General features: G+C 46.5%; 1 protein-coding gene across 1 annotated transcript; it reads left to right on the top strand.

Moving 5' to 3' along the window:
* The first annotated feature begins 1,834 nt into the window (after nucleotides 1-1,834).
* Nucleotides 1,835-2,803, top strand: LOC148509345 (olfactory receptor OR9H1-like). Its single transcript, XM_088443468.1, has one exon. The coding sequence runs from the start codon at nucleotides 1,835-1,837 to the stop codon at nucleotides 2,801-2,803; it is 969 nt and encodes a 322-aa protein (XP_088299594.1).
* Nucleotides 2,804-14,696: the final 11,893 nt, after the last annotated feature.

The raw sequence follows: 14,696 nt of genomic DNA on the forward strand, positions 1-14,696 counted from the left end.
AAGTATTGGGGTTAAGTGGAGGGTTAGGGTAAGGGGATAGGGTTAGACACTAGGGGAGAATTAGGGTTCGAGTTAGGCTGTGGTGGGGGGGAGGTTAGGTTTAGGGTGCGGGGAGGAAGGTTAGGTTTAGGCACCGGGGAGGGAGGGTTAGGTTAGGAGTACTTACCTTTAGGTGTTGGCATTGTAACCTGGTCAGGATGCCAGCATCGGGATTCTGACCGCTGGGATCCAGAGCACCAGCATCAAAACAAAATAAACTTTACTGCACGGGCCGGTACAATAAAGTTAGAGCAACTTCCCGAACTGTCCTCGTACCAGTACCTGCCTGCGCCCTGCAGTGTAGGCAGAGGTACACTTGTGCCCCTAGTCCCCGTTACTGGGCCTGTGTGTGTGGGTCCCAGGGCAACTGCCCCTGTCACCTCTCCCCCCCCCCCCTTAATCAAGTTCTGCTGATATATAAAACATAATATAATGAGCTGTGGTAAGAGGATATGTCTAATACAATGGATCTCAAATGCGACCCCAAACAGTTCACTTTTTTCCAGGTCATCCAGCAGGTCCACAGGTGTAGTCATTACTCACTGACACATTTTAAAAGATCCACAGGTGGAGCTAATTATTTCACGTGTGATTCTGTGAGGAGACCTGGAAAACATGCACAGTGTGGGGTCCTGAGGACCGAGTTTGAGAACCTGTGACTTAAAGATTTCTTGCTGAATATATTGTGAATTATAACACTCATGCAAACTACAATGGTATACAGTATATATGCCCTGTTTGGTTGCAAATGTATTGACTTATTTTTGGACCATCAGCATGAAACAACATTACTCAGGCTTTCCAAATGTGTAGTGCAGAGGTTCCCAACCAGTTCAGGTTTTAGAGCTATCCATGGTTGGGCACAGGTGACTTAATTAGTACCTCAGTCAATGAGATTTAACCACCTGTGCTCAACCATGGATATCTCTAAAACCTGAACTGTTGGGGAGCCTTGGGGACCGCATTTGGGAACCTCTGGTGTAGTGAATGCCTGATGTAAAGTTTCATGTGTACAAACCCTTTTTTTTTTTTTTTGAACAATGAGCCAAACTCAGCAGGAGCAAAATTCTCCGGAAAAGTTTGATAAATATAATATTCAAGAGAATGTTTCTTTAAAATTCAAAACATCTGTACTGTAGTTCTGGATCATGTAGTGTTTAATATTTTTTTACTTTGTTTTTAATTCATGTGATCAGCTCGCAATAATCAGAAACAGGGTTTCCCGAACTGGGTTCTCAAGGCACCCTAACAGTCCAGGTGTTACAAGGTGTCCATGATTGTGCACAGATGGTATAATCAAACTGACTGAGGTACTAATTAAGTCACCTGTGTTTTAGGATGGATATCCTTAAAACCTGAACTGTTGGGGTGCCTTGAGGATCGAGTCTAGGTACTACTGGCTTAATGGACTACAGCAGGGGTTCCGAAATCCGGTCCTCAAGGCATCCTAACAGTCCTGGTTGTAAGGTTATCCATGATTGTGCACAGATGATACAAACTGACTAAGGTACTAATTAAGTCACCTGTGCTTGAGTATGGATATCCTGAAAACCTGGACTGATAGTGCCTTGGGGATCGAGTTTGGGAACCACTGGACTATAGACATAGACACACACATACTGTATAGACTCTGTAGTTAATCATTATGTTTGCCTCTTACTTTGTATTGGTACTGTAGGTTGTCTTACTGTACTACAAAAGCAGGACACACAAAGCTCATCCATCATCCCATGGCTATACACAGGAAATTAGCTAATAAATGTAAATATTTTCAACACTGGTAATTACAATAATAATGGACCATAGAAATGACAGCAGGATGGCAGATTTCCTCATTGTTGGGTTCTCAGACTTTCCCGGATTACAGAATCCCCTACTTTTGTGTTTTCTCTGTGTCTATATTTTGACATTATCTGGCAACTTCCTCCTTATTACACTGATATGTTGGAGCCCCTCACTTACCACCCCTATGTACTTCTTCTTGTGCAACCTCTCATCCCTGGATATTGTCTACACATCCGTCACTTGCCCCAAGCTGATCAGCCTCTTCACCACCAATGACGGGAGAATTTCCTTTCTGCAATGTATCATTCAGCTTTACTTCTTCATCGCGTTTGGAAGCACAGAATATTTCCTGCTCACAGTGATGTCCTATGACCGTTATGTAGCCATCTGCAAACCCTTACATTACACTGTTATCATGAGCCGACAGATGTGTATATTTGGAGCTACATGTTGCTGGCTGGGTGGGATTATAGCGTCAATTCCTATTGCAACCGTCACAACCACCCTTCAATTTTGCGGCTCTAATGTAATTAATCACTTCTTTTGTGACATCACTGCACTGATTAATCTGGCATGTAGCAAGACAATAGTTATACAGACTGTAATACTCATTCAGGGAGTGATGCTAGTTATGACGTCTTTCATCCTCACTCTGATATCGTACATTAACATTGTGTCTAGTATAATAAAGATCCGCACTTCACAGGGGAAATACAAGTCCTTCTCCACATGTGCTTCCCACCTCTTTACTGTCATTTTTTTCTATATTATGGTGTTTGTATTGTATATGAGACCATCAGCCGCAGTTTCATTACGTCAGGGCAAAGTGTTAACCACGCTGTATGTGTACATTATCCCCCTGATGAACCCAGTGGTATACAGCTTCAGAAATGAAAATGTAAAGGTGGCTTTGAAGCAGTTCTTTAGGTCATTATTAAGAGTTTATTTTCCTAAAATGAACAATGACAACTTGTATTAACTAGAAATGACTTTGTTACCAAAATGTTTCAGTCTAAGAGACAAAAACATGATTTTCATGAAGCCAATAAACTAACTGTTGATCATTAGTGTGAACCCAACCAAACCTTTTTTGGGGCAGATTTATTAATGCTTTGAGAGAGATAAAGTGCCAACCAATCAGCTCCTGACTGTCATTTTACAGGCTGAGTTTGTTTGATAAATCTCCCCCTTCCATTCATCAAAATGTGCCATCAATGATAGATAGAAGAGAAGAGAGAATGTTATATTAGCTGCTGTAGTGTCTGTGCTGGACCTCTACGGTCTGGGTTACCATTGAGACTTTTAGGGGTTGATATACTAAAGCTTCTAAATTAGAGAAGTGGTTGGTTGCTATGGGCAACACCACCACTTTTCAGTTTTTAGAGACTGTAGCTAATCTCTCTCTTAGGGCTCTATTTACCACAATCCGCATTAAAATGCAGATTGTTATATTACCGACGCATTGCGAATCCAGGCAATATCACAGGGATTTATTAAAAATCCCTTGTAGGGACAGAGCTTGCGGTAAAGCTCTGTCCCTGCAAATCCCCGTCACAGCCTTATCACTGTATGTTTCAGAAAAAATACAGTGACAAGGTTCCGTGCATGCCCCAACCATAAAAATAATGTTAATTAATAGAGCCCTATGACTAGTTTAGTATGAAAAAATATATTACATAGGAAACAGGTGTAAATACTTAGGGCTCTATTTTTTAACATTATTTTTACTAAAATAAAGTGTAAAAAGATGTTTTCACACCCGTTTCACATTATTTTAGTTTCCCCTAAAGATACTAAAGGGCAATTGGAGTAGAATTCATAAAATTCTACTCCAACCCCTAAGTATCACTTATTTTTAGTATGCAAATTGCATTTCCCATAATTGTAATGGGAAATGTGATCTGCCTGGGATTTATTCAAATAAAATGTGAACAAATACCAGGGGAAGCTCAGTGATAATAACGCCACCAGAAGGTCTCCCCCGGTTACCGGACTCCTGCTCTGCTCTATCAGGCAGAGCAGAGCCCAGAGCCGGCCCCAGTGATCAGCTGTGTGGTCTAAACAGACCACAAGCTGATCACTGTAAAAAAAACTTACCTGAGTCTAGGGCCAATAATCGGGGCTCCAGTGATGTCCTCCTTGGCTCCGGTCAGCTGGTCTCCCATCCTGCACTGTGACCATCAGATGACCGGGTCATAGTGCAGGATGGGAGACCAGCTGACCGGAGCCACGGAGGACATCACCGGAGCCCCGATCACCGGATGTAAGTGAAATGAAGGGGGGGTCGCGATCGCACTGGGGGCTAGCGGCGGTCGGTCAGCGCATGCGCGGGCACCTTGACACTGTATTTTTTCTGAAAAACACAGTGATAAGGCCTCGGAGGGGATTCGCAGGAACAGAGCTTTATCGCAAGCTCTGTCCGCTCAAGGGATTTTTAATAATGCGGATTCAGTCGGAAATATCACACTACAATCTGCATTTTAATGCGTATTGTGGTAAATAGGGCCCTTAAAGTCTTGTTGTCAATGTGCACATTATCTGTACAGATGAATGCACATTATACTTTGCTCTTTTTATGACACTCAGCAGCTAGAACATGCGCAGTGGAGCCCCTGGTAAAAACTTCACAATTAGTTTTTATTTTTTCATAAAAAAATGTGTCCTCATTGGCACCTAAATTAGGAAACATACATTGAAATGCAGTAGCTCTGTGGAGGGAACTGCGCTGTTGGTGAGGCACATCCACTCCGCTCATCCACCTGCCGATCATCTTCAGTTGGCTGGTCTTGTGCATCATCCTGCCCCCTGTACACTGCAGTACAGTACAGGGAGTGCTGCTCCACTCCTTCCACTAAGTGCTTACAGTATGTGGCTTGAGGTTAATCCTAGAGACATGGAAGCAGGAGCCTTCGAAGCCCAGCGCACTGCGGAGATCCCCAAGGTGAGCAGCTATAAAGTGTACTTGGCACACTGTGTGACATAATTTGCGCTGGGGGCACTGTGTGACATGATGTGACCCGGGGGCACTGTCATGAAAAGAAATATTATTAAAGAGAACTGATGGTAAGCCTTAAAAATATGAGCATCTGGTTCAGTATGTTTTGAGTTGAAAAGGGTTGAAAACTTGCTCTAGTGCCCACCCTCCAGCTTACTGTACATGTAGAAGAGATTCACTCTCATCACGGAGGGGAGAGGAAATAACACCTGCCCTACTGTACATATTGAAGAGACAGACGTTCTAAGCACAGCTCCTGTGAAGTGGTTAAAAATCTACCTTGAATCATAAATGCATACTGTACCTCCCAACTGTTCCCATTTTGGCTGGGCAGTCCCGCTTTTTAGACACTGTCCCGTTGTCCCACCCACCAGCTGCAGTGTCTTGCTGTGGGAGAGGCTGAGCGGTGAATAGGTGCCATGCATGCAGCGCCTATTCTGTAAAATGAGGGACTGGGGCAGGGCCGGACAGGCCATCAGGCACTATGCCAGAAGGGCCGATGGCCAGATGGGCCGGTCTGGGTGAGCGCTGGCTTACCCGGCTGGGATCACCTCTCGCCAAGGCCGCATAATTGCGTGAAGATGTCATGACGCGGCCGCCTCATGACATCACTACGCGAGCGGCGGCCGGGTTTGAGGATGGCTGCTGCACACACATCACCACCGCGCGGCTGCGATGTGTGTGTTAATCAGCAGCCAATGAGAGTCAGACAGACTCTCATTGGCTGCTGCGCCCACTGCAAGAGCCGGGCTGGAGCTCACTCATGAGCTCCGCCTTCCGGCTCTTGCAGTGGGTAATGGGAGAAACGTCATGACATCATGATGTCTCTCCCATAATGCAGAGCTCGCCAGCCCGGGAGGACTGACGTGCAGCGGCGGAAGCTGTGGCCGGAGCGTGGATTCAGGTAAGTGCATTTTTTTTTTTTTACATTTTTGTATCTGCACTGCATTGAAGGGGGGGCACTTCTGGGGGCACCACTACTTGGGGCACTACTGGGGGGGACTTCTACTGGGGACTACTATTGGAGGAGCTACTGCTAATGCTGGGGGCACTGCATCGGGGGACCACTACTGGGGGGGACTTCTACTGGGGGGCTACTACTACTGGGGGGGGACTACTGCTGGGGGCACTGTATCAGGAGGGGGGACCTCTACTGGGGACTACTACTGGGGGCACAATATAAGGGGATTACTACAAGGGGCACTGCACTGGGGGCACTGAATAGGGGGATCACTACTGGGGGCCTGCATAAGGGGGACCACTACTGGGGGCACTGCACACGGGGGACCACACCTGGGGGCACTGTATAAGGGGCACTGGATAGGGGGATCACTACTGGGGGCTTGCATAAGGGGACCACTATTGGGGCAGTGCATGGGGGGACTACTACTGGGGGCACTATATAAAGGGCACTGCATAAGGGGAACTAATGGGGGGTTGCATAAGGGGGACCACTACTGAGGGTACTGTATAAGGGGCACTACTAGGGGCCTGCATAAGAAGGACCACAACTGGGGACATTGCATACTGGGGGTACTGTATAAGGGGCACTACTGTGGTTAAGTAGCATTCCCGCTAGGCTGTTTTAGTGGGGCGCGACGCCCTGCCCTTCTTCTGGAGGGTAAAATGCACCCTGCCCTCCAGAAGGAGGGCAAAAAGCGCCCTGCCCTCACAGCCTGCGGATGCCGTCTTCACCCGTGGGTCACAGTGTCTCGCAGGTGGGGAAATGTGCGGTGACCCAGTCACTGCCGGAGAATAGACGCTTGGCGCATGTGGGGCACTATATAAGGGGGCTGCCTGGCTTGTCAGTAAGTGCCAGGCACGCCCCCAAGAGTGATGAAAAGGGGACGCATCTTATTGACATGCCCCCTTTTCAATGGCCATGCCTCTTTTTTAGGCGCGCGCGCCTTCGGCGTGCGCACAGAAGTGCCCTCTCTAGCTCCAGTGCCCTGACTGCCGCCGGAGCTAGAGTGAGCACTAGTTAAGGTGCATATGGAAAGGCATGTTCAGAGTGACCAGAAAGGGGTGTGTGTCATGTTGACATGCCGAATTTTTGAGTGACCACGTCCATTTTTTTCACGCGCACATAGGGGGGGGTCTCCATTTTTAAATTTGCCCTGGGCTCTGAATACCCTTGTTACGCCACTGCTTGTATGTTGTTCTAATATTAATTATATTTGTATGAGCATAGACATAGAAGTGGGAGGGGTCATGAATAGTAAGGGGAGGAGTCTTTGCCTGGAGCCAGATGCTGACGCGTGGTGGGCCTGTGCGCTCTTGAAATGCCAGGGCCTCTTTTTAGTCCCAGTCCGGCCCTGGACTGGGGTCATGCCCAACGGCTCCCGGAGCGCTTTGCATGCCCCAGCATGATGAAAACAGGAGGCGGGGCTCACGGGGATGACACAGTGGAGCCATGCCCCCTGTCACCAGATCACACCCCATTTTTAGGCATGCACGCCTGGGGCCCGATTATCATATCTAAGAAGTTGGGAGGTATGCAAATGGGACTGAAGTATTCCAAATTTTAGGGTTGAATGAGGTTTTCAATGTAATTTCAGTATTGTTTAGAGCAGGGGTATTCAACATAAGGCACTCCAGCTGCTGTGAAACGCCACATCCCAGCTTGCCTGCCACAGTTTTGCTATTAGGGCATGCTGGGATGTGTAGCTCCACAGTAGCTGGAGAGCCGCATGTTGAATATCCCTGCTTTAGAAGAATTGCTAATACCTCTTTCAGACATATGACCCAGGAAATTTCCTGCTCAGACCCGGCAATTTCTCCTGTGCAAATTCCCGGGTATTTGGTTGAGACCCCCCCTTTCACATTACAGGATTGTACCCGGGAAATTCCCGGGTAGCACCATTCAGACATAAGCTGGGTTTTTCAGTTTTTAAGATTACCTGCCTCTCCTCTGCCCTTCCTAGCCTCTCCCCTCTCCGGCTGCTGATGATGATGTCATCATCAGGCAGCAGGCAGTCCACCAATCACAATGCAGCCATTATATTAATTTTATTATTATTAAATTATTTATTTTATTACCTATCTGACCTGGTGGTCCAGCGGGAGTGCGGGCGGCCCACTGTGGCAGAGACCCGCCTGCAAGTGTCCCCTGCGTCCGGCTGGGGTTCTCTGTGCCAGAGGTCAAGGTCGCTGACTCGGTGGACAGCTCCACATCCACCGGCGCAGGGGGGTGGTGAGCGGCAGCGCTGAGCGTCCCATAGGATGCTCTGCGCTGCCAACTCAATGTAAAAAGCTGCTTGGTGCAGCTCAGGAGTAAATTCCTGGGTAGCACCATTCAGATATGAGAAGGGTAATTTCCCGGGACTTAACTCCCGGGAAATTCCCTGGTCAATTGGAGGGTCGGCTACCCGGGAACGTGTTCCTGGGTAGATACCTTTCAGACATACACGAGATCCCGGGAATTTTGGTGAGGCAGGCCAAATTCCCCGGAGTCTCAGTATGTCTGAAAGGGGTATTAGTGATTTAAATAGAGGGTAAATTACTACTTCTGACTTTACTCGATTGAGGTTTTTAACACTTTCCCATTAAAGTGTCAATGTTATTTTGATGGATATATTTATGTGCAATTATATTATTTGTGTTTGTGTTCTAGCTCTTTTGTGAGGCATTATTTTCCACATTTTAGAGATTATCAACATGTAGTAAGACGTATTTAAATCTAATTCAATTTATGTTTTCTATGTACTTTTTAGTTTTTGTAAATGAGTTTCAAATTAGTTTTGTTTTAGTTTTACATATGAGGAGATCATGCCCGCACTGTGATGTTACCATGACCCCATAACAAAACCTGATGGTGCCACTGTAGTTGGATTCCCATCATTCCCATAGCTCCAGATTCCCCTACAGTACATCACATTAATTGGTAACCCTTTTGATATCTTAGAGCCAGCACTTTAATCCCCCATTGTACTTGTTTTGTCTCATATCTCCACATACTGTGCACATATTTTTTTTCAAAGCTGAGTGTCATCTCCATCACCAGTTATGAAAGATGTCTTTTCTATGGTACAACATTCAGATTTACTTTTTCAGGTTGTTTGTGAGAACATAGCATATATTTCTAGCACTGATGTCTTATGATCTCATATTTAAGCCATTACAACATTATTTTGAGTCAATTGCTTTTCGTGTGGTCGGAATTCATCTCCAAATTCAATTCCAGGCGTTTTTTTGCCTACGAAGAAAGACAATGCAATGTAAAAGGCGAAAAAGATTTGCCTAAGAATAGCAGGAGAAAATAAGTGCAATTTTTTTATTTTGGGGTGCAAACGTGGGGAAACCACTCAGAACCCTTGGGACAGCCCCCCCAAAGGACAACTGTGTAAAATAAAAAATCCTGTGGAAAAACATCCCAAAAAAATACTTTCATCTTCGGGGCAAAAAAGTACAAAGTGGGGGGACAAGCATAAAACCTAGCAAAATAAACTTCTTGGGGTGCCGTAAGGAGGGGCCAAGGTTTTTGGGATTGCAGGTGCATGTATGAGGGTGGTTTTTCACGTTTTTTAAAAGTTCACTTTAGATACATAAAAATATGCTTGCACTCATTTTCAAGTACCCCAAATTTGACAGTACTATTTATTTTCACAAAAAATACTGTGTGATATGACCGGGATAGGGAGTCCCTCTCCTGGGGCAGATGGACACCTCCCCACACACACAGCAGCCGGGAAAAAGTACACCAGTCCGGGATCTCATGCAAGCTGGTCGGAACCAGTTTTTATTGTACAAAATGGATAAACATAAACCAAAACATAAAAATAAATCCTAGCCTGTCTGGGCACTAACTAGACAGGTTACTCCCTCTCTACAAGTGGCAGGGCCTACTGCCTTACCACAAACACAGCACATTCAAATATCACAGTGCCTCTGAACAAACCTCAGTGTCTGTTCTCCCCAGGGTATGTGAGACAATGAACCAAACCTTGATCCAGCTTATATGAGCCACCTCCAGGTGCAACTACTAATCAGCCTGCTCTCAGACTGAAAGGCCCAACACCTGGAATGGCCTGTGGATAGAGCCCTCCCTCTCTTCTCACATCCACATCCCCAGGACCTATTATCCGTCTTTTACCAAAAGCCGACACTTCTGGTCTGTTTGGCATAACAGATTTTTCCTGGGGGTTTTTAAAACACATATGATAGAAGCACTGGAGAAGTCTGGGATGGCATTTATGTGTGTCCCAGATTCCTATCACAACTGCTTAATGCCATTCTTCACCACTTTTGCAAAGACGCTAATAAGAAGCTAATGAAACAACTTAAGTACCCCAAACACTTTTAGTAGGGCTACTCGGACACATCTACATTGATCCCCAATGTTAGTGCATCTTTTTGGGGGATTCAGGTGATTTTCCCAATTCTGACAGCATTTTCCGCCTGTTTTGTATTCGCCGCAAGCCGTTTTCACCTGGTTTGGAATTGAATACGGCAAATAGCGGGGACGCACACGATAAGTCTCCGCCTCCAAAACACACGATGTCGGTGAAAAGTCTGGCAGGTGAAACTTTTCTGCGGGTGCGAAACTAATTAAATACAGCCCTAATTCGGGAAAAGGAATATACAAGATGATCTGCCCCTGTGCTTTCCTCCTTGCTGGTGTGATCTGTTTCTACATTATAATATTTTATCTGGACTTATAGCTGTAGAAATAATATATTAAAATTGTTTTCAAATAATGAGGCTGTGACACGGATATAGATTTGTTGAAAGTAGAAGCGAATATATTCAGATAACAAGGAAAACCAGCAAATAATGCTAGTGATGCCATGCTGCTGAATGCATCATGGCATTCTGTATCGCTGTCCTGCATCGGCTAGTGTGTAAGTACTTGCCAATGCACGGTCACCATTGCCAGCTATGTTGGGCTGGGAACATCCTCTAGAGCTGGGGTGGCTAGACCTTTGGACTCAGTGATCTACTTTTAAAACTAATAACCTTTTGTGATCTACCAAGCCTGAAAAAAGGGGCACGACCTTGCGGTAAGGGACGTGGGGTCTGTCTTGCCAAAATTCACACATAGTATCCCCAATTCAAATTACTCCACACAGCAGAACTATCTTATTCACATTGCACCACATAGTAGTGTCCCTAATTCACATTACGACACACAGTAGTGCCCCTTATATGCAATGCCCCCAGTAGCGCCCCTTATGCTGTGACCCCAGTAGTGCCCTTATGCAGTGCCCCCAGTAGTAGGCTGGAATAGCCTGGCTGGAATTGCTCCATTCAGAAGTGCACTATTCAAAAGTGCATTTCAAGATTAATACTAGCGTTACACCAGCATTGAACCGAAGTGGAACAGCAGGGAAACAACCGATCTGCACTTCTAAAAACCTAATCTAGATTTGGAGAAAAACCATCAACAAAGGTGATTTTAAAATCTCACTGCTACAAACTCCTGCTGACTGCATAACCTGGACTTTCTACACTGAACTCTGGTTGCTACAAAAACTCTGGCCATCACTTGCTACTATTTGTGCTGCCTCCGTGCTTAACAGATAATCTTACTGAATACTGTTAATATCAGCTTAACTCTGTATTAATGTCTTTTTACATTAGCAATTTGGTCTAGTCTTACATGATCTAGCTACTGCTACTCTCTACTCTAATATTCTAATTCTGCGCCCATCTTATCTCCACTTTTTCTAAACTCTATAATATATTTTTGTTGTGCTGACACTGTACCTCATCCTTACCATGACCATGTTGTCTCCTCCCTTCACTCAGTTTCTAACTAATCTTTTGTTCTGCCCTCTGACTCCACCTCTATCCTTTCCCCCTGGTCTCCTCCACCTCCTCCTATCTCCCCTTCTCTCTCTGCCTTCCTCCCCCTCTTCTCCCATTACTCCATTTTCTTTCTCTTATACCCCCCAAGGATCCTACTACCCCACTGGTAATCTTTCCTCCCTTACTTATCTCCCTGTCACTTTGCCCCACTTTCATTCACGTCTCCTTAACGTCCCTCCCTGCCCACTTCCTACAGGGTCCCCTCCTAGCACAGGAGCACGCATGATCCCTACACTCTATTCATCTCGGTCTCCCAAAGTATTCTCATCTCCACGCTATTGCAACCCTGATAATCTCATTCACATCTCTCCTATCAACTCTGTCACTCTATCCTGTGCCCTGTGGAATGCCAGATCAGTCTGTAACAAACTGGCCCCCACCCATGACCTTTTCATCTCCAACTCCCTGAATCTCCTGGCCATTATTGAAACCTGGATTTTACCCTCTGACACCACTTCTCCTGCAGCTCTCTCTTATGGGGGCCTCACCTTCTCCCACACCCCCAGGCCTGGGGGTCGCCATGGTGGTGGTGTTGGGGTCCTTCTATCCCCTGGTTACTCATACCAACATATACCATCAGAACCATCCCTTACATTCTCCACATTTGAAGTTCATGCTATACACCTCTTCCAACCAGTACACCTCAGAGTAGCTGTCATCTACCGTCCCCCTGGCCCTCCCTCCAAGTTCCTTGACAACTTTGCTTCCTGGCTCACTCACTTTCTCTCCTCAGACCTTCCCTCTATTATCCTTGGTGACTTCAATATTCCTATTGATATCCCCACAGAATCTGCTGCCTCCAAACTACTCACCCTCACTTCCTCATTTGGACTCTCCCAATGGACCTCCTCACCCTCCCATGCGAGTGGGCATTTGCTTGATCTGGTATTCACTCACCGTTGTGATATTTCTGCTTACTCCAATTCCCCATTTCCCCTCTCTGACCATCACCTCCTCTCTTTTAACCTATCCCTCTCTCCTTCCCCTCCACTACCTCCGAAAGCCACCATCACTAAGCGTAACATTGAAGCCATCGACACTGCTTTCTTTTCTTCCCTACTTGACTCACTTCTCTCCCCTATCCTCTCTTTCTCCTGCGCTGAACAAGCTGCTTCCCTATACAATGCCTCCCTTACTTCTGCTCTTGACTCTGTTGCTCCGGCGATCACTACTCACCCTCGCAAATTCACACCTCAACCCTGGCATTCCAAATGCACCAGATACCTGCAAAAATGTTCACGAACCGCCGAGCGACAGTGGAGAAGATCACGCTCTCAGGCAGATTTTCTCCATTTCAAATTCATGCTGTCATCCTACAGTGCTGCCCTTTCCCTCTCTAAACAGTCATATTTCAAGAATCTCATCTCCTCCCTGTCCTCAAATCCCCAGCGTCTCTTTTCCACCTTCAACTCCCTCCTCTGTCCACCCCCTCCTCGTCTCCCCTCCTTGCTCTCTGCCACTGACTTTGCTACCTATTTCACATCTAAAATTGATTCCATATGTCAGGACATCATATGCAACCAGTCCCCCAGCTCTCCACCTCCTCCTTTCCCGGATCACCCCTCCCCATTAATTTTACAGACTCTGACATCCTTCTCCCCTGTGACTGGAGAGGAAGTTAAGGCCCTTATCCAGTCCACCCCCCCTTCCACCTCTCCCCTCGACCCTATCCCCTCCCACCTCCTCCGCTACCTCTCTCCTTCTGCCTGCTCCCATCTTGCCCACCTCCTTAATCTCTCCCTCTCATCTGTTACTGTTCCTTCTGCATTCAAGCATGCCCGTGTTTCCCCCATTCTTAAAAAACCTAACCTTGATCCTAACATTCTCTCTGACTACCGTCCAATCTCTCTCCTCCCTTTTGCCTCCAAACTCCTTGAGCGTATTGTTTACAACTGCCTCACCACATTTCTTTCCTCCCACTCCCTCCTTGACCCTTTTCAGTCTGGCTTCCGTTCTCTCCACTCCACTGAAACTGCCCTCACAAAAGTCAGCAATGACCTCCTTGCTGCCAAATCCAAGGGCCACTACTCACTGCTCATTCTCCTTGATCTCTCTGCTGCTTTTGACACTGTGGACCACCCTCTACTGCTGCATATACTTCACTCCCTTGCTCTACGTGACACTGCTCTCTCCTGGCTGTCCTCCTACCTCTCTGACCTCCTACCTCTCTGACCTTCTCTGTTTCCTCTCATGGCGACTCCTCCCCCCCACAGCCTCTTACAGTAGGTGTTCCCCAAGGTTCTGTTCTTGGACCTCTCCTATTCTCTCTCTATACATCTTCTCTAGGTAAACTCATCAGCTCTTTTGACCTCCATTATCATCTCTATGCTGATGATACTCAGATCTACCTTTCCTCACCTGATCTTTCCCCCTCTATACTGACTCGTATCTCCAACTGTCTCTCTGCTATCTCTTCCTGGATGTCCCAGCGATTTCTCAAACTTAATATGTCTAAGACTGAGCTGATAGTCTTCCCACCCTCCCACATATCATGTCCCACTATTTCTTTATTAATAGATGGCATTACTATCTCATCTAGCCCCAAAGTGCGTTGTCTTGGAGTCATCCTGGACTCTTCCCTCTCCTTTAAACCACACATTCAGAACCTCTCACAGTCCTGTCGTTTCCATCTCAAGAATATTTCCAAGATCAGACCCTTTCTCACCCAGGATGCTACCAAAACCCTTGTACATTCACTGGTCATGTCCAGACTGGACTACTGTAACCTTCTCCTAGCTGGCCTCCCCAAATCCCATCTCTCTCCTCTCCAGTCTGTGCTCAATGCTGCTGCTCGGCTCATCTTCCTCTCCAAACGCTGTACATCTGCCTCCCCTCTTTTGCAAGCCCTCCACTGGCTCCCATTCCCTTTCAGAACCCAATTCAAGGCTCTTGCACTCACTTACAAAGCCCTCACCCATTCCTCTTCCATTTACATCTCTGATCTCATCTCCCTTCACTCTTCTGTCCGCCCTCTTCGTTCACTTAATACACGCCGCCTTTCATGCCAATTGATTACTTCCTCCCACTCCCGCCTCCAAGACTTTGCCCGTGCTGCTCCTCACCTTTGGAA

Source organism: Taudactylus pleione, unplaced genomic scaffold (genome assembly GCF_031769625.1).
Source record: "Taudactylus pleione unplaced genomic scaffold, aTauple2 ptg000329l, whole genome shotgun sequence".
Classification (NCBI taxonomy): domain Eukaryota; kingdom Metazoa; phylum Chordata; class Amphibia; order Anura; family Myobatrachidae; genus Taudactylus; species Taudactylus pleione.